At 35.0% G+C, this 25,638-nt stretch overlaps 1 protein-coding gene and 1 long non-coding RNA gene across 7 annotated transcripts in view; one reads left to right on the plus strand and one right to left on the minus strand.

The window, feature by feature from the left end:
- Positions 1 to 25,638, plus strand: part of LOC128237132 (uncharacterized) — a 61,282-nt gene that overhangs the window by 27,828 nt on the left and 7,816 nt on the right. For 3 of the 6 annotated variants that reach the window (XM_052952385.1, XM_052952383.1, XM_052952384.1), the window contains exons 4-12: positions 7,733 to 12,716; positions 13,068 to 13,215; positions 14,665 to 14,733; positions 17,018 to 17,419; positions 17,717 to 17,776; positions 18,714 to 18,823; positions 20,413 to 20,452; positions 21,662 to 21,775; positions 22,361 to 22,426. In XM_052952385.1, the coding sequence (XP_052808345.1) occupies positions 7,752 to 12,716; positions 13,068 to 13,215; positions 14,665 to 14,733; positions 17,018 to 17,419; positions 17,717 to 17,776; positions 18,714 to 18,823; positions 20,413 to 20,452; positions 21,662 to 21,775; positions 22,361 to 22,426 (5,974 nt within the window). In that variant the 5' untranslated portion in view covers positions 7,733 to 7,751. Of the gene's footprint in view, positions 1 to 574; positions 686 to 7,732; positions 12,717 to 13,067; positions 13,216 to 14,664; positions 14,734 to 17,017; positions 17,420 to 17,716; positions 17,777 to 18,713; positions 18,824 to 20,412; positions 20,453 to 21,661; positions 21,776 to 22,360; positions 22,427 to 22,711; positions 25,612 to 25,638 lie in introns of those variants that run through there. The other 3 variants (XM_052952388.1, XM_052952386.1, XM_052952387.1) reach the window with 3 other exon arrangements.
- LOC128237133 (uncharacterized) lies at positions 4,121 to 17,732 on the minus strand. Its single transcript, XR_008261509.1, has 3 exons — positions 17,706 to 17,732; positions 14,649 to 14,770; positions 4,121 to 4,513 (listed from the first exon to the last, which is right to left on the minus strand). It is a non-coding gene; the product is annotated as an uncharacterized LOC128237133 (long non-coding RNA).

The raw sequence follows: 25,638 nt of genomic DNA on the forward strand, positions 1-25,638 counted from the left end.
TAATTGTATTTCAATAACAATGTGTTAATTGCTATAATTGACGTGTGCTCTTTTAAAAAGCATTAAAATAACAAACACATTTATTTCCAAATGAATGAATGTGTTAAAGTTTAAAGGAAAAAAATCAAATAAAAGGGGTTGAAAAGTCTTTGATTTAGGGGTAGAAAAGTCTTCATTATGGCTATTAGAATAATTCAAATAGGGGTTGAAAAGTCTTTGAAATAGGGGTTGAAAAATCTGAGGGTTGAAAAGTCTTCGTTTTTTGAAGGGGTTGAAAAGTCTTGGGGTTGAAAAATCCTGCTCCCATTGTGGCTAGGAAATGGTCCGGACCAGCAAGTCTTTTAAAATATACCCTACCGTAATTCCGAAGACTTCCGTACGGACCTCCAGGTTGTATACCAGCTTATACCCACTTGCCGCAAGTCCGCAGTCAACAGCTCAAAGGTCTACTACACGATAAACGTTCTAGCTGTACTGTATAGAGTCCAAATGTCAGGGCGTGAGTTTGTATAGATTAGAACGCCGAACTTATAACCGCGCATTTGCGACATGCGACATCAAACACGACTTATTTACGGCAGGTCACGAAATTGGAGAATTATTTTAACCTGTTTTTATTTTTTCGCTAAACTAATTCATTCAGCTACTTTCTCTGAGCTACCCCTTGCAGGAAGTCACACGTTGCGTAAGTCTTCGAGTTCTCCCTGTTTTCATAATTTTTTCGCTAAACCTTTTTGAGACGCTGCGCCACCACCACGCCTAGTCTCGTTGTACTTGCGCTCTTTGAAGAGCTCAGTATATGGAAGAAGAAGAAGAAGAACTTATTCATTCAGTTATTTTCTCTTCAGCGAACACGTTATATTACCTTTTTGGACATGTTAATGTGTTGTAAACATAAAAAAAAAATATCAACATTTAAGTAATAAATGGAAGCCAGAACTACTCGTGGAATGTCCAATGTATCTACATGACTTAGTGGTTATAAAAGAACATTCCTTTAACTTTAGATATAAGATGATGGCTGCTATCCCAACTGTAAGAACTACAACATATGGGTGCAATTCTTTCAGCTCCGGTGCCCCTAAACTCTGGAACTCCCTTCCGCAACATTTCAGGGAAGAAACTAATTTTAATCATTTCAAGAGTTTAGTCCGGGCATGGAGCGGAGATAACTGCAAATGCTCATTTTGCATATAAGAATGCTGTCATATATCATGCTGTAAAATGTCTTAATCAAAGATATGTTGGATGGGACCTAGCGAGCTTAGACTGCCTAGGCAGCTGGTCTCTTTCAATGTGTCTTTGATTTAAATAATGTTAATTAATTGTGACTTCTTTTGTTTTATTTCCATGGTAAATGCATTGTCGTATTACCTTGTGATTAGTATTTTCGATTAACTTATGCTTTAAATTATGCTAATTTACCTACATTTTATATATAGCCTAATGTCTATCAACTGCCAAATATGTTTTTGTGATTTTATTATAAGAATTATTTATTTGTTTCAAGTGTACATGCTGTACTGAATATTATTATTTGCATGCACTGATGTGTGTGATATATTAGTTACATAAATTATGCTTTTTTATTATGTCGGTCAAAAGCTATTCATAGCTTATGTTAAACTGTTGATGCTAGTACTCGACAATAAATAAATATTGACTTGACTTGACTTGGAAGGAAGACACATGTTGCGTTCGTCTTCGAGTGTTGTCTCCATAAATGTAACATAATCAACATAATATAACCTATCTAAGTCGACTTTGCTAGTACAAGTGTTTGACTTCATCAGTTCATGAAGTTCATAAAGCGTGATGTTTTGATAAAAAGAAAGATGTTAGTCTATACTTGTCACAAAGACAATTACAGTAATGATATGTTTAAGTGCTGGGTCACGGACTGTGATAATAGTAACTTAAACTCGGCTTGCAATTGAGACTATATGGTTTGCCAGTAAAGTTTGAATCACCAAGTTGTATATAAATATATGATACCTCCGTGTCCAATATCACAGGCACCTGGCTCATTTGTTTGTGTCTAAAATGTTAATTTTGTTTGATTTTTGATACCAATTTTAAGGGCGTTTACTCCTATTTTAGTGGCAACTCGGTACAAATGGATTGTTTCTTTGTTGATAAAGAAATTTGAAAAAAAACTGAACTTCTGTGAAATATGGTAAGTTTGAGTTACATACTTGTTTCTTTCTTGTATATTAAAGGCATTAAAATACATTAAAAAAAGTATGAGGGTAACTCATGTTCTGTGGTTTAAAAATTGCCAATATTGTTGTAATCTATTTCCTTTTCTAAATGAATATAATTCAGCTTTCAATTGAACTATTTTTATACCCCCAACAAACAAAGTTTGAAGGGGGTATATTGGAGTCACCCTGTGGTCGGTCGGTCGGTCGGTTTGTCAGTGTGTTGGTCGGTCCGTTGCAATTTACCTTGTACGGAGCATAACTTAAAAACTATTGGATGGAATTGGATTAAACTTCATACAATGATAGAGCATAATGAGAGGAAGTGCAGTGTACAACAACCATAACTCTATTCTTGCTTATTACCGAGTTATTGCCCTTTGTTACTTTTGTTTGTCTGGCGTATAACTTGAAAAGTACGGGATATAATTTATTGGAACTTCATACAATGATAAAGCACAATGAGAGGAAGTGCAGTGCACAAGAACCATAACTCTATTTCAGCCAGTTACAGAGTTACCGCCCTTTGTTACTTGTTTCTTGTCCGGAGCATAACTTGAAAACTATTGGATGGAATTTAATAAAACTTCATACAGTGATAGATCATAATGAGAGGGAGTGCAGTGTACAGGAACCGCAATTCTATTTCAGCCAATTACAGAGTTACTGCCCTTTGTTACTTTTTCTTGTACGGAGCATAGCTTGAAAATTATTGGATGGAATTCAATAAAACTTCATACAGTGATAGATCATAATGAGAGAGAGTGCAGTGTACAGGAACCACAATTCTATTTCAGCTAATTAATTACAGAGTTACTGCCCTTCGTTACTTTTTCTTGTCCAGCGCATAACTTGAAAACTATTCGATGGAACTTTATAAAACTTCATACAGTGATAGATCATAATGAGTGGAAGTGCAGTGTACAGAAACCGCAATTCTATTTCAGCTATTATACAGAGTTACTGCCCTTTGTTACTTTTTCTTGTCCGGAGCATAACTTGAAAACTATTGGATGGAATTTAATAAAACTTCATAAAGTGATAGATCATAATGAGTGGAACTGCAGTGTACAGGAACCGCAATTCTATTTCAGCCAATTACAGAGTTATTGCACTTTGTTACTTTTTTCTTGTCCTTAGCATAACTTGAAAACTACTGGATAGAATGTAATAAAAATTTATACAATGGTACAGCACAATGAGAAGGAGTTCAGTGTACATGAATCATTACACTATTTTAGCAAATTACAGAGTTTTTGCCTTTTTCTGTGTTTTTTTTTTGTCAAACTTTTGTCCATACAGTAACTTGAAAACTACTCGATGGAATTTCATAAAACTTCATACAATGATAAATCATAATGAGAGGCGGCGTTCAGGGGTATTAATCACCTTCAGTGATAGTTCTAGTATGAAAGTTACGGTATGAGTATGAATATTGTGTTTAAAAAATATTTAAAAACATAACTTTTTAATTAATAATTAGAAATTATTGTTATGAAACGCAATCTAGTATTTTTGACAATGTGAATTATGCAAATTTCGTAGTGACGTATTGTGTGCTAATTGAGACTACTTTTGGTTATCTGGCATGTTTGTTATTGTGAAAAATGCATTTTTTTTTATCAAACTGCAGGTTCAAATGTAAATTAGTTAAGAGAAATTTATTAAATATATATAGCAAACAGAATGTTTACATAACTTTAAGTAACTGGGACTGCTGGAAGTAAGATTTAATTAAAACTTGGTCAAAAATGGACATCGACATATATTGCATTTTTGCACCGGCAAAGGAATACAAGTCGTATTATGTGCTAGTAAGTCTGAAAAACATTGAAACAACACAATAAAAGAACAGTATATTCAAAATGAAATAAATTAACACAAAATCAGATACATGTACAGTAGGAGATTCTTATTGGTTTCCCTGGAGTTTCGCGTTGTTTTCACTCCTGAGTAATGCGGCGATTGTAATTATACGGTCCACTGATCAGCCTCGGAGGGTGAACGAGTAAATACGCCGAGGAAAGCAGATTATGATAAATAGGATGTTGTGTACGCGATGACCAAAATCCGCCTTGGAATGTAACACAATGCGGTCTTGCATATATATGCACGTGATCATAATCCTTGGGAAATACCTATGCTACGAAGGTAGCTACATGTAGGTGAGATCACGTGGATATGACGTGGTTTGATTGAGATGCAGGCCGATCGCTCGTAGCTCAGGGAGTCTGGTTTCGGACTTCCAAGCTATTAAGTCGTACCGTTGTTTCTGAGTTGAAATCTGGTTTTAAAATTCCACCATTGTGTTGCTTGAAAATAAAATGTAGAAATTTTGCAAACTTGTTTAAAAACATATTGTGACCATGGAATATTGTGTCACAAGGAAAACAGAAAGTGGTAGTACAGCGAGGGGGGTACTGTATCTTCAGATGTGTTGTTTATCTCATTATATGTAACCAAAATGATATAAATCAACATTTTAGACACAAACAATGAGCCAGGCGCCTGTGGCCAATACTGGTGTATAAATGGTGGGCAACTAGGGTGGTGGTTATAAAATTGGTAAACGTTTTCTCATTATTCAATGATGGAACAAATTCAAAATCAGATAATGTCGTAAAATGACTCATTTTTTAAATACTTGGTTAAAAGCATGCTATTGGTACAAAATTACTTAAGATTATAGATGCAGGGTTCAAATATAGTAGTCGCTAACTCATTAAATGCGAGTCAAATTTAGAAAATAAGAGTAGAATATCATGCCCACTCGATATTTTAAGCGAGACACTTTTTTCCTACTTCAAACCTTAGTTATTTAAAAAAAGATTGGTATGTTAACAAAACCTCCCATAATTATTTCAATAATACGCACAAGTGACGTCAAACTCCCGGAATACTGAGATTGTCTGTTGACAAATCATTTAGATTTTTTAGATGGTGGCCACTTCGCTATTTTCGAAGATCAAATCCGAAATTTACGATGATCATAGAGCCATTTACTTTGCGATTTAGCGCCGCACTCCATGTGATGAATGTTAGTTTTTTTAATTACTGTTTGTTTAAATTCAGTTTAAGTATATGACCAAATGTGAAGAGTAATCAACGCCCCAAATGAGAAGTGATTATTGATCTGGTTTGGAACAGTAACTGTATCAATTAGCGGCAGTGAAACTCAATGACGTAAATAGCTCCACCCATTATGCTAATTAACAGATACCTTGGGCAGTTTTCGCTAACCACGATATTTGATATTTTATTCATTTCGGTCAAATGTGATTTATTTCTCAGCTAAAATTATATTTAAGCAAAAAACAACATTTTTTACACATCGTCTATAAAGACGTGGGAAACAGGTGCCTGTTTGTTTCCTCTCAATTTTAATGAAAGTGAAAGGAGAACTGTTGGACATAATTAAAAAAAGTTCAGTGTACAGAACAGTAATGTTCTATTCTATAGGGGATAGCAGGGGAAATCATGGGCCATGTTTTTACCTTCCAGGTGGCCCCGCAGTGAATGCGGTGGTTTTATTTTCGCGTCGAAAATAGCGGGAAAGGGCCGTGGCTTTGTGCCTGGAAATATTTGTTCTTTAAACGGGATTTGTTCTCGTTTTAGCCAAGCCTTTCCCGGATTTTAACGAGATCTCGTGAGATATTTAAAAAAGAATGCGCCTCATCCTGATCCTCTCCAAATATGAAAGAAGTCAGTTTCAAATTATAGGATGTCCCAGGGGTGCGGGGGCAATTGGCGGGGATTTTACCACTATTCCCCAGACCTGGGGGGCCTTGGTTACATTTGAATGGTATATAATATTGAAAGTTATGCTATTTGATGATTTAAAAAAAAGCAAGTAGTTTTGACAATTTAGCAAGTAAGTTTTAAGGTCACTTGTTTTTTGTAGCAAGTGGCAAAAAAAGTAAAATTTGATCCAGTTTTGATATCTCTTAGCTGTGAACACTATTGAAACATGCAGTTGACTAAAAGGGATCCAGTTTTGGTTAAGAAAACATTTTCCGTGCTACATATATTGGATCCAGTTTTGATTATAACTCAACAAATGTATAGCCATCTTAACTGATTAAAAGGGATTCAGTTTTGGTTAATTGCATTGTCTATAGCGGTACTATGTATGGGATTTTTAGCATATTGTAAATCTGTCAATCAGCAAGTATTTGGCCACTGTTCCACCAGTCAAAACATAGCAATAAGCCATTTATAATTGGTATTCTTCTAATCCGATAATTGGGTCATGTTCTATCCAATTATCGAAATATACAGGGAGTCCGGTAGTCTGGTGATATCATTGTTATCGGCAATCCGACCTGCAAACTACCGGTATCCTTGAAACATTCAATGTATCATTATGAATATGATTACTATTTTAAACTTTTATTTATTTTTTGATGCCTCCAAAGGAGGGCATAATAAAATCACACGTCCATGCTTTGTTTGTGTCCAGACGTAACTTAATCATGCAGAATGAATTTTAAGATTACTTGGTGCATGTGCTCAGTACATGAGGACTTCACGTAGACCCACATTCCTACCTCAAAAAGCAAGGTCATACTTACAGGTTTATCATAACGGAATACTGCTTAAAAACAGTATATAGTTGTTAATGTTTCGGCTGTAATTTTGTCTGTAGAAAAAGCCCTGCACTTACAGGTTTAGCATTATGGAATGCTGCATATGTATATCATGGGGTGAAAGCAGAAAGGTTATATCTTCTTTTTTTAATGTCTTTTAGATCCTTTTCCCATTCACCCCTCGATATACAAGTTTGTCGTATCCGGGTTGTAACTTTGCCATGCAAAGTGGGATTTTAAAATAAATTGGCACTTGTGTTTAGTTATAACAGCTCTTTCTGAATGTAGGCATATTAGTAATTGCATAATCCATTGAACTAGATGGCACTTAATTTGGGAGCATTTGTCACTTACTGTTACAGCTCTTGTTCTGATCTGTAATATTTGATAAAATTTTGTCCGATTCCCAACACAATTCAATGGCAGCCTACAAGCAAAGTAAAATGTATTGAACACTGATTATCTATTTTCATAGAAAAACAACTTCATGTTCATTATGATTTCAACAGTTGTTTTATTTACAGGTTCGTGAGCATCGTTAACATGGGTCAATGTTTTATTTACAGGTTTGTGAGCATCGGTAAAATGGGTCAATGTTTTATTTACAGGTTTGTGAGCATCGTTAAAATGGGTCAATGTTTTATTTACAGGTTTGTGAGCATCGTTAAAATGGGTCAATGTTTTATTTACAGGTTTGTGAGCATCGGTAAAATGGGTCAATGTTTTATTTACAGGTTTGTGAGCATCGTCAAAATGGGTCAATGTTTTATTTACAGGTTTGTGAGCATCGTTAAAATGGGTCAATGTTTTATTTACAGGTTTGTGAGCATCGGTAAAATGGGTCAATGTTTTATTTACAGGTTTGTGAGCATCGGTCAAAATGGGTCAATGTTTTATTTACAGGTTTGTGAGCATCGTTAAAATGGGTCAATGTTTTATTTACAGGTTTGTGAGCATCGTCAAAATGGGTCAAACATATTCAATTCAACACTGTGAAACAGTAGTTGTTGGAACACACTCAAAGAACATGGGTGAAGACCAGATCCGTGATAAAAAAAGCACATTTTCAAAGTTTAAGAAAAAAATAAAGCGTAATAAAAAGAGGAGAAATACTGATGGATATAAATACAGAGATCATAGAAGTGAAAATTCTGAGTCGTCAGAAGATGGATATAATTCGACATTTAGGGTGAGGAATAGTAGCATAGAAGAAACCCACCCACATAGAAATGAGTATTTGTTGTCTGGTCCATGCACAGGCAATCAAAAAAATTGTCACAACAGTCCAAAGCAAAACAGAAACTATTTGGCATTACCATATGAGCCACATATGGTATATTCTATCCCAGTGCAGGCCACACAAGACAGTGGCATGGAAGGATCTGAACTTGCTATTTCCAGCTCAATATTCGATCAATTTGTAAAGATCCATGTGAGTGAAAGCGTAAGTCCATCTCCTTACTATTTAAACAGAGTGGGATCAAAAGTATCTTCTGATAAGGATGACCGAAGGCTTAACTCTCACAGTGACGAAATTCATGATGTACATTGTCAAGGTCAACTGAATGATTTGTCAAGTAAAAGCAAAATGGATACAACTAGCTTGAATTGGGATTCAGATTCTAATGATGAAGAGACAAGATTGAGTGGAAAGAAAACCAGTAAAACAAAAGCAGGTGAAATGCCATGTCACAGTCTTCAAGAAGACAGTATGAACTCTTATACTGGTGATATTACAATAATTGCTGATGATTATTATCCTCTAAATGATTCTAAAATAGGAGACAGTTCGTTGGATTTAGGAAATGAGAAAATGCATAATATGTCAGATGTTGAAGAAAGTAAAGAAAACAATAACGTTATGTCGACTCTGAAGCTAGCTGAACTCACTGTCCATAATAGTGAGGAAACAAATTGTAAACCTATAGTGGGTGTTCCAGGTTGTAGAAAAACAAGATGTTTATCAAGTGAAGTATCAAGTGGCTATCCTGCTGCAACAAATGCAAAAGACTCGCTGTCTGTATCATGTGAACTTAGTGAAAATGAGATTTTTAATAATTTTATAGAAGACTACGTTCATTCAAACAATGTTTCTAGTTCATCAGGAGAAGATGATGAAGAGTTTGAACAGTTGGAGAGAAAATGGGTCCCCAAAATGTCTCTTTTTGATACTGATTTGTCAAGTTATTCAGATAATCATGAAGATGTTTGTGAAAACAAAGAAGAAAAGACTAACCAGTCAAATGAGATTAAATCTTCCCACAGTTTGGTCAGTTGCATGGATAAGACTAAAAGTATGCAGATTTCTGGATTGTTGAAAGGTAAAAGCTGTACTGATATTTCTAATTCTTTTGAAGAAAACTGCAATTTAAAACAAGAAAACAAATTGAGCCATTCTAGTGATTCTAGTTGTTTTATTTCAAACAATTCAGATAGCTGCCCCCAAAAAGAAAATAGCCCAGTTATTGATGACAATGCAACAAATCAGATAAATAATTGTTTGCATTCTAATGTTATTATTGATCTGGTAGACAAGATGAAACCTGAAAAGAAGGTTGAACTTAACTGTAACAGCAAAAGTATTCCTGAAAACAAAGACAATGTTTTTCAAATTTGCACTCTTGTAAAAAGAAATGCAGAAGAAGAAAAATCAAATGAAATGAATGTCATACAGATAAATCAAAAAAGTAGCACAAGAATTCCAACAAAAAGTTCGGAAGACTCTAGAAGACAGTTAAAGAAATACTGCAGCAATGTTTCAGATCTTAATTCAAAATCCGTTTCAGAAAATGAATCCATAAAGGTAGTCATGACACAAGAAAGTGCCGAAGCTCAAGATATTTTTGAAGACTCATGCAAAACATGTAACAAACCAGTAACTGTTGAAACAAAAGAACTGACATCAGAGCATTCTATTGAAGACAGTGGGTTGTCAAATGCTAATGGTGGAAAAAATATGTCAGTCTTTGATGATAAGATAACACAACTAAAAGTGATGGCTCATTCAATTTTAGAGAAAAGCATATGTGAGATGAAGATTGAAGCTAAATCTGAGAGCAATAACAACCCTGGAAACAAATACTTGCTACTTGACTTATGTCCATTGTCAGGTCATGTCTCTGATGTTCGGGATGTGGTCAACAAAATAACTTCAACAAATGCAAGAGTGGGAAATTCAGTTGGTAGAAAAAGATTTCCATCAGAAAGTCTAGAAGACTCTGGATTTATCAGTAGAATTCCATTAGAAAGTTCAGAAGACTCTGGAGTTATCAGTGGGATTTCATCAGAAAGTTCAGAGGTCTCTGGAGAATCAGTTTCAGAAAATGAATCCATAAAGGTAGTCATGACACAAGAAAGTGCCGAAGCTCAAGATATTTTTGAAGACTCATGCAAAACATGTAACAAATCAGTTGAAACAAAAGAACTGACATCAGAGCATTCTATTGAAGACAATGGGTTGTCAAATGATAATGGCCGAAATCTGTCAGTATATAGTGATAAAACTTCATCACAAAATCTGATGGCTGTTTCAAGTCATGACAAAAGCATATATGAGAAGAAAGTTAAAGCTAAATCTGAGAGCAAAAGTAGTTCTGAAAACAAAGATGTTTTACTTAAATTCTGTCCATTGTCAGATAAAAGTCCTCTAGATGTGACTAGGATAAGCAAAACAGCTTCAACAAATGCAGAAGTGGAAACTCCAGTTAGTAGAAGAGGTAGAAGAGTCTCATCAGAAAATTTAAACGACTCTTACGATATCAGTGGAATTCCATCAGACAGTTCAGAAGTATCTGGAAAATCAGTTTCAGAAAATGAATCCATAACGGTAGTAATGACACAAGAAAATGCCGAAGCTCAAGATATTTTTGAAGACTCATGCAAAACATGTAACAAACCAGTAACTGTTGAAACAAAAGAACTGACATCAGAGCATTCTATTGAAGACAGTGGGTTGTCAAATGGTAATGGTGGAAATCTCTCAGTCTGTAATGAAAAAATAACAAAACTAAAGCTGATGTCTGTTCCAAGTGACAAAAGCATACTTCAGAAGGTTGAAGCAAAATTTGAGAGCAATAGTAGTCCTGAAAACATAGAAGGTTTACTTAACTTCTGTCTTTTGTCAGGTCAAGTTCCTCAATTTGGGACTGGAGTAAACCAAACATCTTCAACAAATGCAGAAGTGGAAAGTCCAGTAGGTAGAGCAAGAGCTCCATTAGAAAATTTAGAAGACTCTGGAGAATCAGTTTCAGAATGCTTTGATCAACAATCTAAACTAATAGCTACTAAAGTTTTCAAAAAATCTGATGGATGTTTTACCAAGTGCACTGTTAATAAACAAGCCCAAGGTCATCTTGCACAGTATTCAGAGTGTATTGAATCAGTGAATAGCGGTCAGTGCATAGACACAGACCATGGATCAAGTAAACAGTCACTTGACAGTAAGGATGTACCTTTAGAGGTAAATGCTTTAGCAGATGCATTTCAGTTTATATCAAATTATAGTAATTTGCCTCGCTTTAGTTTTCTTCTGCCAAGCATTGATGAACACACTGACACTTCGCATGAAGATGGTAATGAAGAAAAACCATCCATTACAAATACTGATAATGAATCTTTAAATATTGATTATGCTTTTAACCAATCAAGTGTAAATAAACATTCTGAGAAAGAGGATAATCAGAGAGACACATTGAGCATTGTCAAAAGAAAGAGGTACAAGTGTTCCTCTTTCCATAAGAAAAAAATGGAACGTTCAACACATGCATCACAATATTATTCATCTAGTGAATCAGAAATGGACGTAAACTACACCTATGTACCATCTTGTATAAAACAGTTTTGCAAGTCATGTGGCAACAATTTGATGATAAGGAATAGAAAATGTGATAACCACAGACCAGAAAGAAACCCATATCCCGAGAGCTTATATAAGTATACTTTGAAGCAAGAACACAATGGAAGTACTGGGTACAAGTTAGATGAAGTAAATAATTGTGACTCTGGGTTACCAAGTTCAATGGAGCATTCTTTATGGTCCAGTTGGAAATCTAAGCTTAATGAACTGTGCAGGCAAGAATTGGACAAGATTGCACTAAAAGATATTGCGAGGAGATTTTATGTGAACCACTTTACAAGTTACATAGTCCTAGGTTTGAGAACTTACTTTGATAGAGTTAACACAGGCATACCATTATCAGAAGGAGAGCAGCATCAATTTGAATGGTTGAGGTTCATTTCCTTTAACCATTATCAGGGCAATGGAAATGGCATTGTTTTGGCAAGAAATGGATTCTACCATCATCCAGAAGATGGGCCGAACTCAACAAGATGCTTTGCCTGTGGTTTTAGGTATAACGAGTGGGAGATGTTTGATAATGTTGATGAAATACATAGACAACAGTCCCCAAACTGTCCCCTTCTCCATGGCAACATTGGTGAGGGTACTCGTCGGAATATCTCCATTGTCTCTGACGATGTTCCCCGACGGAGACCAGCCCAGCAGCAAACTGCAGTGACCACTGAACCCACTGGAAGAAATGTGCAGGACTCAGAACCAGTGAGGTCCACCTCATCATCATCATCATCAGCTGCTGCTGCAGCTACCTCAGGTGCTTCATCTGTATCCTCAGTTGCAGCTACCTCCACTGCATCATCTGCAGGCAGTTTCATTCACAATCATCTCCCTTCTCAGTCCAGAAACCCAATAGCTACCTCACTGACGCGTGCAAGTGAACTGGGAAACTTTGGTCGCCGAGTTCCCTCCACCACTCAGCCAGTAACAGTAGCCTCTTCAGCCAAACCCCAGTCTCTGTTTAGTGCACCTTCATCCCCAGCATCGACAGTAGCTTCCCCAGCATCGGCAGTAGGTGGAATAGCTACCAGTCTAGCCAGTGCCCACATTAACAGTGCAGAAGGAGCCCAGCACAATGTAAATGTGTTATTTTTTCATTGATCTTTGTAATTTATCAGGGTCATAGTATTTTACTTAGTGTTACAGTTTAGACGTTATTTTATTAACTGTACACATTTTTAGAATGTTTAATCAATTTGATCATTAAACATTAACATTCTTTTACTATTTTAGCAATGTTTATTTTTTGCCTTTGTCTTGTTGTAAGATACAAATGCATATAAAAAAATTACCAAATCTCAGTTTGGGCTCGCATTTTGTCAATTCTGTTGTTCAATCAATTGTCAATCCCTTTGAAATGTTCTGGTTAACCATTTTCAAGATTAAATGAAAACAAGACCACAATATTAAATTCCTGTTGTTTTACAGGGCTTTACTAGTATGCAGCCAACTTCAGACCCGAAAAACACAGACCGGATGTACCACTTTAACCCGACCACTCAGATTCGTGGGATGGGGATGGTGGATGAACCGTACAATGAGATATCTGTACCACCACCTCAACAGGGCATTAGTGGTAAACCACACATTCTTTTGGCACTAGAATTGCATTTTATCTGACCTCATGGTTTTATATCACACAGACCATTTGCTACAAAGCAATAGTACTCATCTTACCGTGACCACAGTGGTAAGCCACAATGGCTTTAAAAGAACATTGGGTTGTACCGGTGGTACCCAAGTCATATTACTTTTAAAGTGAACAATTTCAAAGTATTTTTCTGCTGTCTCAACGCATTTTTCAAGCATTACAAGGGATTGTTTTGCAGGGACTTGAATAACAAATACTGGTTTTCATGCATGCTGTATGCATATGATACTTTGTACTACATAATTAATTATGTATCCAAATACAGTCAAAGGGTCTTAAAAAGAATTGGTTTATCTCATGTAAATAGCTTTTGAACTTGACTGCTGATTATATTACCCGGGACCTTGGGTTAAAATTTCCTTGTGATACTTTATCATGGAAATAATCCTAGCATCAGTGATAACTTTGATACAGTTGAATTTTTATTTAAACATGTAATGAATAGGGTGTTAAACCAAAAGTGATCATACATTTTATCATTATAGAGTCTTAAATCTAATGTTGACTTTACAGTGATCAACATTAATAGTTAATGGGAATGCTGAGGACAACAAATTTCATTGAGTGATTCCAGGATCTCTAAAGTCGGGTGTTCTAGGACACCATATTTTTTTGCATTGGAAAAAATTCTTTAAAAAGAAAATAATTTATTTTTAAAGTAAAGATTTGCAATAAACTAATTTTATATCATAAAATAATGTCAGCATCATGAGATAGCTTCCCAATATATATTTTTTATATATAACTGCTTAATAACTTTTAACAATATCATCAATGAAAAGCATTCACTTGTAAATTGACTGCATATAATATGATAAAAATATATGATAAAAATAGTTCTTTCAATAATAGTCATGTCATAAAAAAGGAAGCTATCAAATTTTGCAATGTAGTTAAAGGTTTATGATCCAGGTAGTTATAAAAAAAAGTCAGGCACATATAAGATATCACACTTAAATGCATGAATTGACATAATTTTTAGCTGGCAATAAATAAAGCTATATTTAAATGATTTGAGAACTGATACAGGAAGATAACAAATGTTTAGTTTCTCAAGCACTTCCTTGAAAATCAGACGTTGGAGGTAATATTTCATTATTCAATAATTTCTTTTACTTCCATTTTTTCTTTACCCAAATCACAGAGGCAAATCACAGAAGCAAACTATTTTAATTTTTTTGTATTATATATAGCACAAATTGAGCATTAAAAAAATAACGTAATTGGCAAAAAAACCTTTTTGGGGTTATCAAGGGGTTAAAAAGGAATTTAGTGGCGACTGAGAATAGTACTAAAGTTATTTTCATGGAGGGGTCCAACAGTTTTTTTATATTAAAGCTTTCCATTTTAAAGCTTACCATTTTATTCTTTCAGTATCTGGAGTCAACCGTCCATCATCTATATTTGGTAATGAACCAGTCGGGGCAGGTGCTTTTACTGCAGGTGAGAGCCTTAAACCTGCTCCCATATTTGAATACACCTGAAAGCATAAATCCTTTGTTATTGCTTTAAGCACTATGTAGTTTTTGTGATTTTGAAATCTAAAGCTTTTGTTATCTCTTTTCACTTTTATTAGACGGATTTTTCATTGAAAAATTATGGGTTATAGAATGGCGAAAACCAGGCGGGCGTGAACAATTTTGCGTTAAACTTTTCATTTTATGTAAAAAAAGAGTTTTTTATCCAATGGTTATCAAACTTGGTCAGACTATTTGTCGGCATGTTATCTTGAATATATATATATGAATATGGATCATTTCTGGTCAAAAACTAGGTCACTTGATCAAATCTTTAGAAGAAATATTTCACGGTTTTAAATTCAACAATTGTTATCAAATCTTGATGAAACATGGTCAGAATGCTTGTCTGCATTATATCTTGCATATTTTTTAATATGGGTCAACCGGGGACAAAATCTAGGTCACTAGGTCAAATCTTACGAAAATTATTCCCACCTCATAAATTCAACATTTTTATTTCATATCTTGATAAAACTTGGTTAGAATATTTGTCTGCATAATATCTTGCTTATTTTTTATATTGGTCATCCCGGGTCAAATTCTAGGTCACTTGGTCAAATCTTAGGAAAATCTTTCCAAGTCATAAATTCAACAATATTGTCAAATCTTTATGAAACTTGGTCAGAATATTTGTCTACATGTTGTCTTAAACATTTGTGAATATTGGGTCACCTCAGATCAAAAACTAGGTCACTAGGTCAAATCTTAGGAAATATTTTCCCGATGTCATAAAAAAAATGAAATCTTAGATGATAAAGTGTGTCATCTAGGGTCAAAAACTAGGTCTCTGGACAGATATTATTGGAAAAGCTGATGTATTTATAAAATGTTCATTTTTCCTCACACAAATGGAATAGTTTCTGTTGATCACGATATCTCCGATAAGTATAAATATGGGTCTTTTTGGTTAAAAATACAAGGGCACTAGCTCAAATCCTAGGTTTGCAAAATTGCATCATCCAAAAAAAAATCCGGCTTTAATGCGGCGTTGCCGCATGGGCGTCTTGTTTCAGTATTTTTGTTGATTGAATAACAGTTTAGATTTATTAAGTGGATTGTGAATACTGCAATATCATTTTTCCATGAAATTGTTATTTATATAATGAGAAATGAATAATTTGAAAAAAATTTGCCCTTGTACAACAAGTACTTCATTAGAGAATTTATCTGGAAGGAATTTGAAATATTTATGATGTGTTTCTTCTTTATATAACAAGTTAATTCTTTTAAAACCAGGATGAGAGAACCTAAGTATGGCAAACAGTCATGATAGTAATTTACATTCAAATCAAGTGACATGTTTATAACATCCTTGTAGACAAGAAGGAACCAAATATGGAGAATGTGATAAATATGCCTATATTTTTGTAAGTCTAGAGAAACTTTTTGTTTAGATTCCAGACCCCACCTGCCCTAGCAGGACGCCAGAAGTAGTACAAAATGGGAAAATGAAGCCAAAAACTTAAACATAACACATATTTTTCTATGAGAAAAATAAAATCTATCACAAGAATATTTTTCTTCATGAGAATCTAAGCAAAATATTCTCTGGCCTCCAAATTACAAGGATGGCGTGCCTATTCCATATATTGAGTAAAATATTACCACAGGAAATGACAAACATCCTGATCATTGTTCATTTCCATTTAAGCCATTATAACAACAATGAAACATCTCAACAGTGAAACATGAATGACAAACATTTGATTAAGTACCGGTACCCGGTATCTGAAAATAGAACAAATTGCTTTGCTGATATGGTATTTAGTCAGTACCTTTACCTACTAACATTATAATGTAACTCCTACACTTAACTAACAAGCAGCATAAAATACGTGTATACTGCATTGGATGCATGCATGACCATCAAAACATGACATCTTTTTTGATGATTGTGAAACTCAAGTCAATATTAGCAGCTCTCTTGCTTTTGTGTGATTATATGGACCGAAATGTTTGGCTTAAAGCGGATTTTAATTTACAAAATATATAGATAAACAGTTTAAAACCTTGAGTTTGAAATCAGAGTCAAGACGTTTCATAAACATTGGCCTGAAACCAACATATCATCACCTTAGTGCATAACCCAATAACTGCATATAGAAATAAAAGCAAATATGAAGTTCTTGCATAAGGTAATGATATGAGTGTTATTATTATTTTGTCATAGGGTATATTTTAATGTTTTTTCACTGTTTGGATTACAGGTCAGCCCCAGAGCATGCCAGTCAGTGGACAAACCCTGGTCAGCGAACTGCGTAGCTCTTCTGTCCCACTCGTCGAAGGATTTTCAGGCTCCCCAGGGCTCGCCCCTCACCAGGAGGCAAGACCACCCCCACCTTCCACACAGCAGGCACTATCCTACCAGCAGAGGGCCCAGGGATTAGGAGGAGGTTCTGGTCCAGGGGGTGCCCCCCCTGACCGGGCGCGTGGTACAGGCTTACCCGGTCTTGACCCAGATCTGACCGCTGGTATACACATTGTAAGCCCACGCCACCCAGACTATAACACCCTCACGTCTAGAATCAACTCTTTCAGTGGATGGCCTTCTCACCTTGATCAGAACCCCCGGATGATGGGAGAGGCCGGATTCTTCTATGTTGGTAGGGGTGAGACAATATATTGTCTGTTTACAATCACTGATCTAACCTGTGAAATTTGGCCTGAGTGGGTTGTTAAGTGATTTTCATAAGGCACTTTTTGAACTAAAAGCAATTCAAAAACTCTTCCACCATTAAATATTTTTCTATAACAATATTTTAAACCATCTATTTTGGGCCTGAGTGGTATTTTTATTACTAAGAATATTTGCTGCAAATTGAGTTTTTATTTTAATCTTGTGATGTAATTTAATGGTTAAATATAATAAGTATATGTTAAATTACTAATATTTACCTTCGTTCAAGGTGTGGCTGACTTCTGTCGATGTTATGCCTGTGGAGGTGGATTACGCAATTGGCAACCAGGTATACACGTCATGTTCATGTATCTAATTATAAATAAATCAATATCATTTTGGTTTCCCATCGGTGAGGTTTTGGTTATTTTAAGTATTTATTTTAAATGACACATAATTAACAAAAGCATAGCAATTATGTTTGGATTGATCGCACCTAACATCTAAGGTTTCATTTAGATTTTATTGTACATACATTCCAAACTAATTTCACCTCCGATCTGTCTAGACTCACCTGCCAACTAATAAATGTTTGGCATTTGAGAGGAAGGCACTTGTTGTACCTGTTTACGGTACTTTACGACACTTAAACTATGTTGTCACTTCACTACTCTAAAAATATTTTGTCACAAGTTTAACATGGATGAATGTTTTTTCAGCTTGTCCCATTGAGCAATTTATCCTTTGAAATACTACTTGATTTTTTTAACTCTATACATACATTTTTCAAAAACCTCTGATTGCGTGTACATGCTATTTTAAAACGGATAAAGAGCAGATATTAATATGTTTCTCTCTGATTTTGTTTAAATCACATGTGCATATAACGTAATAGAGCTACATTTTTGTCTTAGACTTTATCATGACATTATGTTGATGAAAAAACTTTATTTAAACTAGATCTATCATACATTGTGTTATTTTTCAAGTGAATAATGCTGGCCATGTAAGTTGACCATTGACTGTCTTGGAAAGTGATTGTCTAAGGCTGAATGATACAGCCTTTAATAGACCACAGAACTAATGATTTTACCAATGATTTAAAGTGTAAAATTGCCTTATAAATGTAAATTTAGTTCATGGACAGTCAATTATTTAACAGTATTAATATAAACAAGGCCAATATCCTTAAAATACATGTAGGGCTTTATAATATTGAAATACTTGCATGTATTTAATTTTATAATCTGACAAAATGTAGCATTTTGAATGGTTTAAAATTGCAGGAGATGACCCAGTTTTGGAGCATGCTCGATGGTTCCCACAGTGCGAATACATCATCAAGCTGAAGGGTCAAGCGTTTGTCACCGAGATCCAGAGACATGTCTCAAATTTGGTACTGTTTTAGTTTGATTTTCAAAAAAGTAGAGGCATTGTTCTAGTCTTGTTGCTGTCTGAAGATGGATGTGCAAAAAGTTCGAACAAAACTCAAACACTATTTAAGATGGTATGAAGATTGCCACGGCATATTTATGAGAATTTTGGTAATATTTCAGTATTTATCATGATGCACAAAATATTGGCCAGCAAAAATAACCATGACCTCAGTATTTAAAGTAACATATGACAGGGTTCCCGCCAGGCCTTTATGACCTATTAACGACACATGTTTACCTCACCGACATGCCTTAATTCCCGCAGTGGCGAGCCTTATCAAATAGTTATCAGTATTGACAATAAACAGCTGATGTTTTCGAAATAGATGATCAATAGCATGAAGGCATGTCGGCCGTTTAATTGCTTGCTGATCTGCTATCTTAATGGTTTGGTGATCAAAGAAGTCATGTCGGGAATATATCACTTGACACATCATCCAGTCGCATTCGTGGCTCTCTCCAACTCCTCCCATAATAAATTGGCATAAGGTGTGAAATACATTAAACCTCCATCTTTCCAATTAATAATATTATTGGCATTTGACTTTAAATTAAACAGTCAATGATATAGTAATTTGTGTACTCAATTTGTAATTTCATGCTGCACACAGATTTGCATAGTTCTTAAAAATTATGTCAAGTTGAAATTTTGACATGGCATTGCATCTTTAAATTACAATGAAAATCTAAAATATTTTACACATGTTGAAGCAGTAAATAGCATAGTTATTTCTAGACTGAGATTCATTTTTATATCTTTTCTGTGAAAAAAGTTATTTAGAAAGTTACATCATTTCTTTGTTTGTTCACGTCAGTGTTGACCCATGTAAGAACCCAGTTGAAGTCACGTTGTTCCTCACTCTGACATTGCAAATGACAATCAGAAATCAAGAACGCCAATTTGAATTAGATCATTCCGTCTAAGAATTTTAACATGTCTAAACACGAACTCCTCATGCATCCTATGAGTCAGGCAATCTCATTGTCATTCAAGCAAATACATGCATGCGCATGCATGTGATGTCAGCCCATATGAAAGTGAATGAAATTGTGATATTGTTGTAATATGATGTATTTTTTCCTACTTGAATGACTGAGTGTTTGATGTATTACTTGATAGCAATTAATTTTGATATTTGTGTAAGATAGCATGATTCACGGGAACCCTGCTTTTTATGTACAAGGTCTGCAGACTCCAGGGAGGCGGTGTTTTACCTGACAGGTCTCAATATAAATATAAACATTACTACTAGCTACCATGTGAAATTGTTTCATACAAATTCCAAGCAATACCAAAAAATATGAAAAAAACCATCAATTTTATTGTTGGACTATATAGCAGATAAGTTTATCGTAGAATGCAGGAAATCGCACCATGTTCATTACAATTCTAAAAAATTCCTCCACGTCACCCCATTACAGAGCCCTGAATAGCCTTTGGAAAATCCTGGGGGAAACCCTCTATGACGTCTGTTTTAAAAGATTTGCCATTGTCAATATCAATTTAGTCAGATTTGTTATTTGAACATTTTATTATGATATATTTCAGTCGGCTTCCAACAGTACTCCAGCTGAAACACCCAGGCTGTGTAAGTTGACCAGATGTCAGGTTCCCATACCCTTCTTGATCCCTGTGCAGTGGGAAGAACTGTTCTATGAATCATGGATAATGAAGCTCAATTAAAAGCTGATAATAAAGCTAAGGAAATGGTTCTTGCATGATATCTGAGATAATGATAATTACTTTGTGCATGTTCAGGTTTCCCATAGTTTAATATTGATTATTCGGCACTCCTGATATTATCTTTTCATATTAAATGGATAATTTTTATAATGAATAAAAAAAATTTGTTTCAATTAAATTCAGTACAAAGGTTGTAATGTGAGATTTGCATTGTAACTAGGCATAACAAAGGCACACCGAAGGACAAAATTGTATCATGTAGAAGTCATACATTATTGATGTTGCATGAAGCATATCTTTGAGCAGAAGGAATCAATCTAAATGTACACAGAAGATCACAATAAAATAATAAGTTGTCCGGTTATGGCAGTGGTTAAGGCACTCGCTTTTCACCTAGGCGACCTGGGTTTGATTCCCGGCTTGGGCGCATATGAGTTTGGTTAGTGGTCACCAAGCCGCACAAAAGGGTTTTCTCCGGTTATTACAGTCCCCAACAAGACTACATCTCTCAACAACATCGTGCCAACGAGAGTGACTTAGTATAAGCTATCATTGCTTTCTTCACAATCGTTGTAAAATATACAATGGTTAAAGTAATAAAATAAAATTATATAAAAAAAAAATAAGATTAACCCAGAAATTGCTTAAAGGACAATCACCTTTACCAATCATCCATTGTGATACAAGTTTGGCATTGAGAAGTTCATATCATTAAAGAGCATATTGCTTGATATTTTTACCAATTAGATAGTGTTTTTTCCTTAAAGGATCATGATTTTTTCTCTCAGGGTACCGAAATGCACAAGAAAACACTTATGTTATAATTATTTTCAACTTTGATACTGAGAATGCAGCAATGCAGAAAAAAATACAATTAAAGTATAAAAATGTTTTTGGTTTTAGTGGGGAGTGAGCTTATGCCGATTCAAACGGGAAAATAATAACCACAAAACCACTCCCCCACAAGAACATAAGCTTAGGAATGATTTAAACTTTAAGCCTTTTGATTTGCCTGAATTTATTTTATCACACAAAGGCTTATCAGTATTTCTGTTTTGTGCCTATTGATTTTCTTGAAATTATTTTTATTATACACCATTTCTCTCTATTATAGCTGAGAACAACTCTCAAGACCCACTTGACTGTGAGACTGGGCGACAGCTAATGAGCATGGGCTTCCCCCAGGCCCGGACTCGGCGCGCCATCAGGGCGCTCAGGAGAACACACGGTAGGTTTGGAAAAAGTTATTTAAGAACTACTAAATTGACAGGTTGGGACTTTGTTCACCTGTTTAATTATTGTAAGACGAACAATATGGTGCCAGATATTTATCTCTAAAATTGTCTGCAGACTTCTATTAACTAAGGAAATGAGTAATTTTGTTGCATAACTGCTTACATTGCATATTCTGTCTGATATATGAATGCAACTATTGCGCTGTATGCCATGCAATAGTACTGTTCCAGTCAATGACAGAACATAGCATGCTTAGAGCCATTAAGCCTGGATGATGCCAAATTGAAACATGGATCTTGATACTTGTATTGATTCAGAATCTAGAATGGAATTATGAGTCATCAGATTCGTCATTTCTTTGATCAGCAGATACATTGTCATAGCTATGGAATTGTTGAGTTCAGCATAACATTTAATAGAAGCTTTGGTGATGGTCAAAACTTGGTACTCATTTTGAATTTGACACATATAGGCAGACAGCACCATTAATCTGGTTTTAAATAGAGCATTTCCACTGATGATGTGTTTGATTGAACATAATATCCAACAATAATAAAAATATTTTAAACTGTTAAAGGTCGTGACCCCACACCTGATGAAGTGTTGGACTGGATGTTGGAGGATCATACTGACTCTGAGCCAGGTACGGTCTATAGGAACAAATGATATGTAATCTGGGGCCATCACTGCAAACAAGGCTCAAGTCTGAGTCAGACACAGAAAAGCACTTGAAGTACAGTATATTAAAATATTTTTTTCCCATTCATTTTGCAAGTGTAAAGGTATGAAGTTGAGCAATTTAAATTAAACTGATGTAATGAAAAACGCTTCAGTGGTGGCTGTATTTAATTTTTATTTGTTTTATAAGTTAGTCATAATGCCAATAGGTAAAATTTGGTGCTAATTATGATCACCTCCACATTGTCAGTATCGAGTATGACCTCCACGATTGGCAACAACTGCATCAAGTCATAGACCCACATAACTTGCATACAAGATTCATGTGAATGCAGTCCCACACTTCCCGAAGAGCAATTGTTAATTCATGAATGTTGCGTGGCTGCTGCGGAATGAGACGTAAACAACGACCGAGGACATCCCTTATGATTGTGTTCTATTGGGTTGCAGTCATGTGTGACAGATGGCCTCGGAGAAGTATCTACGCCGTTAATGTGTAGAAATCTTCTGGTAAGCACGTGCATCGTCTTGCTGAAATATTGACCAAGGGCATTGACGTACCATAGGCACATATACCGGTTCAAACGATCTGATCAAAGTATCTGTGCAGTCAGACAATGAATTTGTGATTGATTTCTGCACATAGAAACCACACAACTTCCACCATAACAGTTATAGTGCGTTGCTTTCATGATGCGGCCTGTATACACACAGTCTTTTGTCCGCCTTGGAGAGATTAAACCGTGATTTATCACTAAATATCACAGAATGCCTTCAACAGCCACAATTGTTGACCACCAATTGACGTTGAACTTGACGGTGATATTCTGTGAGAATCATGCAGTGATACGTCCTCTTCGAGGGGAAAGTAAAAATGAAGATTTGCAGTTTTGCCTCGAGTCTGAAAGGGGAATCACAACAAGAATTCACCCTAAACCCTGACAGGAAGCTTGGAATGAAACACCTCAACTAGTACCATTGAGATCGAGTCTTTCAAAAATTTGAGAGCTGCACTTACCTTGATCATCTGGATGCTTGCATCTGTTCATGATGGTCCTTGGGGCATTGAATTGAGCGGCTAAGTGATCGAGATCAGTATTTCATTACATAATGTCTGCAGACAAGATGATTGTGTTTCTGTCTGAGGTTTTCCATACTGAAAACAATTTCTCTATTTTGCATTTGGTTTGAATCTGTTGGAGGTAGGGTACACATTATCAATAATATCTGCTCTTGGTTGTTTTTATTAAGATATTATGTTTCAGGTTAAATCTAGATGTCATTTATCTGCTAGGTGATGATAATCATGTTACGATGATGTAGCATTGAGGAGCACTGATCTATCTGAGACAAAATTTACAATTTTTAGAACATTGAGGAAGATAATCTAGAACAGAATTGGAATTGTAACAGTCAATTACAAATTGGTGTTGCTGAGATTCATTTTAGACGGTCTCTGAAATGTTCACAAATATAAAGCATGAAATTTCAGAACAAGATTAGAAGGTCCTTGAAATACCGTATTAAATGTGTTGCTGAGATGTATTTTAGAAGGTCTCTAAAATGCACAAATCCATTTTCATGTATTTGTTGAATAGTTTTGTATTCAGCCCCGCAAAAGAAATTGAGGTGCCCTATAGTAATGGCCCTGTCTGTCTGTATGTCTGTCTTTCCATTTTTCTGTTCAAAGGTCTGTCCACACTTAAAACTCTTTTAAAATATTAACTTCATATTTATACACTTGTTCACAGTAAAAATACACTCAATTATGACAGTAATGTAACTCCAACTTAATAATTGTCAGATATGTGGCCCACCCTGTCTAATTTACCCAAGAAATTTATTCAAGAAAACACTACTTGAAAGGAATTGAATGAAATTTAAAGCATGAATATATGGAAATCAGAACAAGAACCATAACTCTTTGATTCATTGTAATGAAATGATCTCCATTGATTTGATAAATAAAAAAAGTGCAGTATGTTAAAAAGTAAATGAGAATTGGAGTATAGATGAACAGAAAAATATATGATGTGCACATTTCAAGAACCGTCACTGTGTTGGCTATTGTTCTTTAATTGCCTCCCTTTTGCATAGATGCTATCATTTGAAGGCCCAATCACATCATGTGATGGTTTTTATCTGAATATTAATCAGACTTATGTTTATCATGATAATTTTGAGCCAGGTACCATTCAGATAGTATGTACTTAATAATTAAGATTGTATGAGCAGGGGCGTAGCTAAATGCATGTAAATTTTTTACTCCCATAAGACTTGTGTGAGCTGAAAAAGAAAAAAAAGACTTGTGTGAGCTGTCAACATGTGAAGTTATTTGTTAGTTTGGCTTGGAAAAAAGAAAGGATATGCATCCCATGTGCAAGAATAAATTAATGAAAGAAACATTTTCAAGCATTCTGAACACCAACAGGGAGTGAAATTGAAACAAAATATAACCAGTTAAATAAACTATAACCAATTATAAACATTGTATGTAACAGTTGAAGAGTACTTCTTGGACACTTTTTTTTATTTCAAGATGCCTTGCTGGTTTGTTCAGATATGCACCCCCTTAGCCTTCAATATCCATTTTGAATTTTGGGATGTAAGAACTTGCCATTTTAGGGTTATTAAAAATTGATGTGTTTGCACTGCTGTACAGGAATATGGCTAGGTATGACCCTAAAGGTTATGTGACTATGGATAGATTTACATAATGATTGTAAGTTAATCACTTGGAGAATTGTATATGGTGATAAAATATGGGTTATCTGTTGGACTTTATATGGGTTATCTGTTGGACTTTGAGAGAATTGCGTCAATACCATGATACATATTAATGAAGCCATGTATGTTATCTGATACAAGCCTATTTGACACAAGGAATTGAAGCTATTCTATCAGCAATTATCCAATAATGAGGCCGTATGTTACAATATATTATGTTATAATTTTGTTGCAAGATAATGGGACAATTACCATGTGACATTATAGCAGATCATGTGTTGTCCTACTTAAATTTTTGTATGTCATTTATTTATGGCCATTATCATGTTTGTGTTTTATTATGCATTGTTATACTTTGTTTGACAGCTGCATGATAATGGTATGGCATGCTATACATTATCATAGTATGTTCAATCACATATTATGGTCTTGATGTCAATTTGCTTTGTA

This window comes from Mya arenaria, chromosome 6, assembly GCF_026914265.1.
Source record: "Mya arenaria isolate MELC-2E11 chromosome 6, ASM2691426v1".
NCBI lineage: Eukaryota > Metazoa > Mollusca > Bivalvia > Myida > Myidae > Mya > Mya arenaria.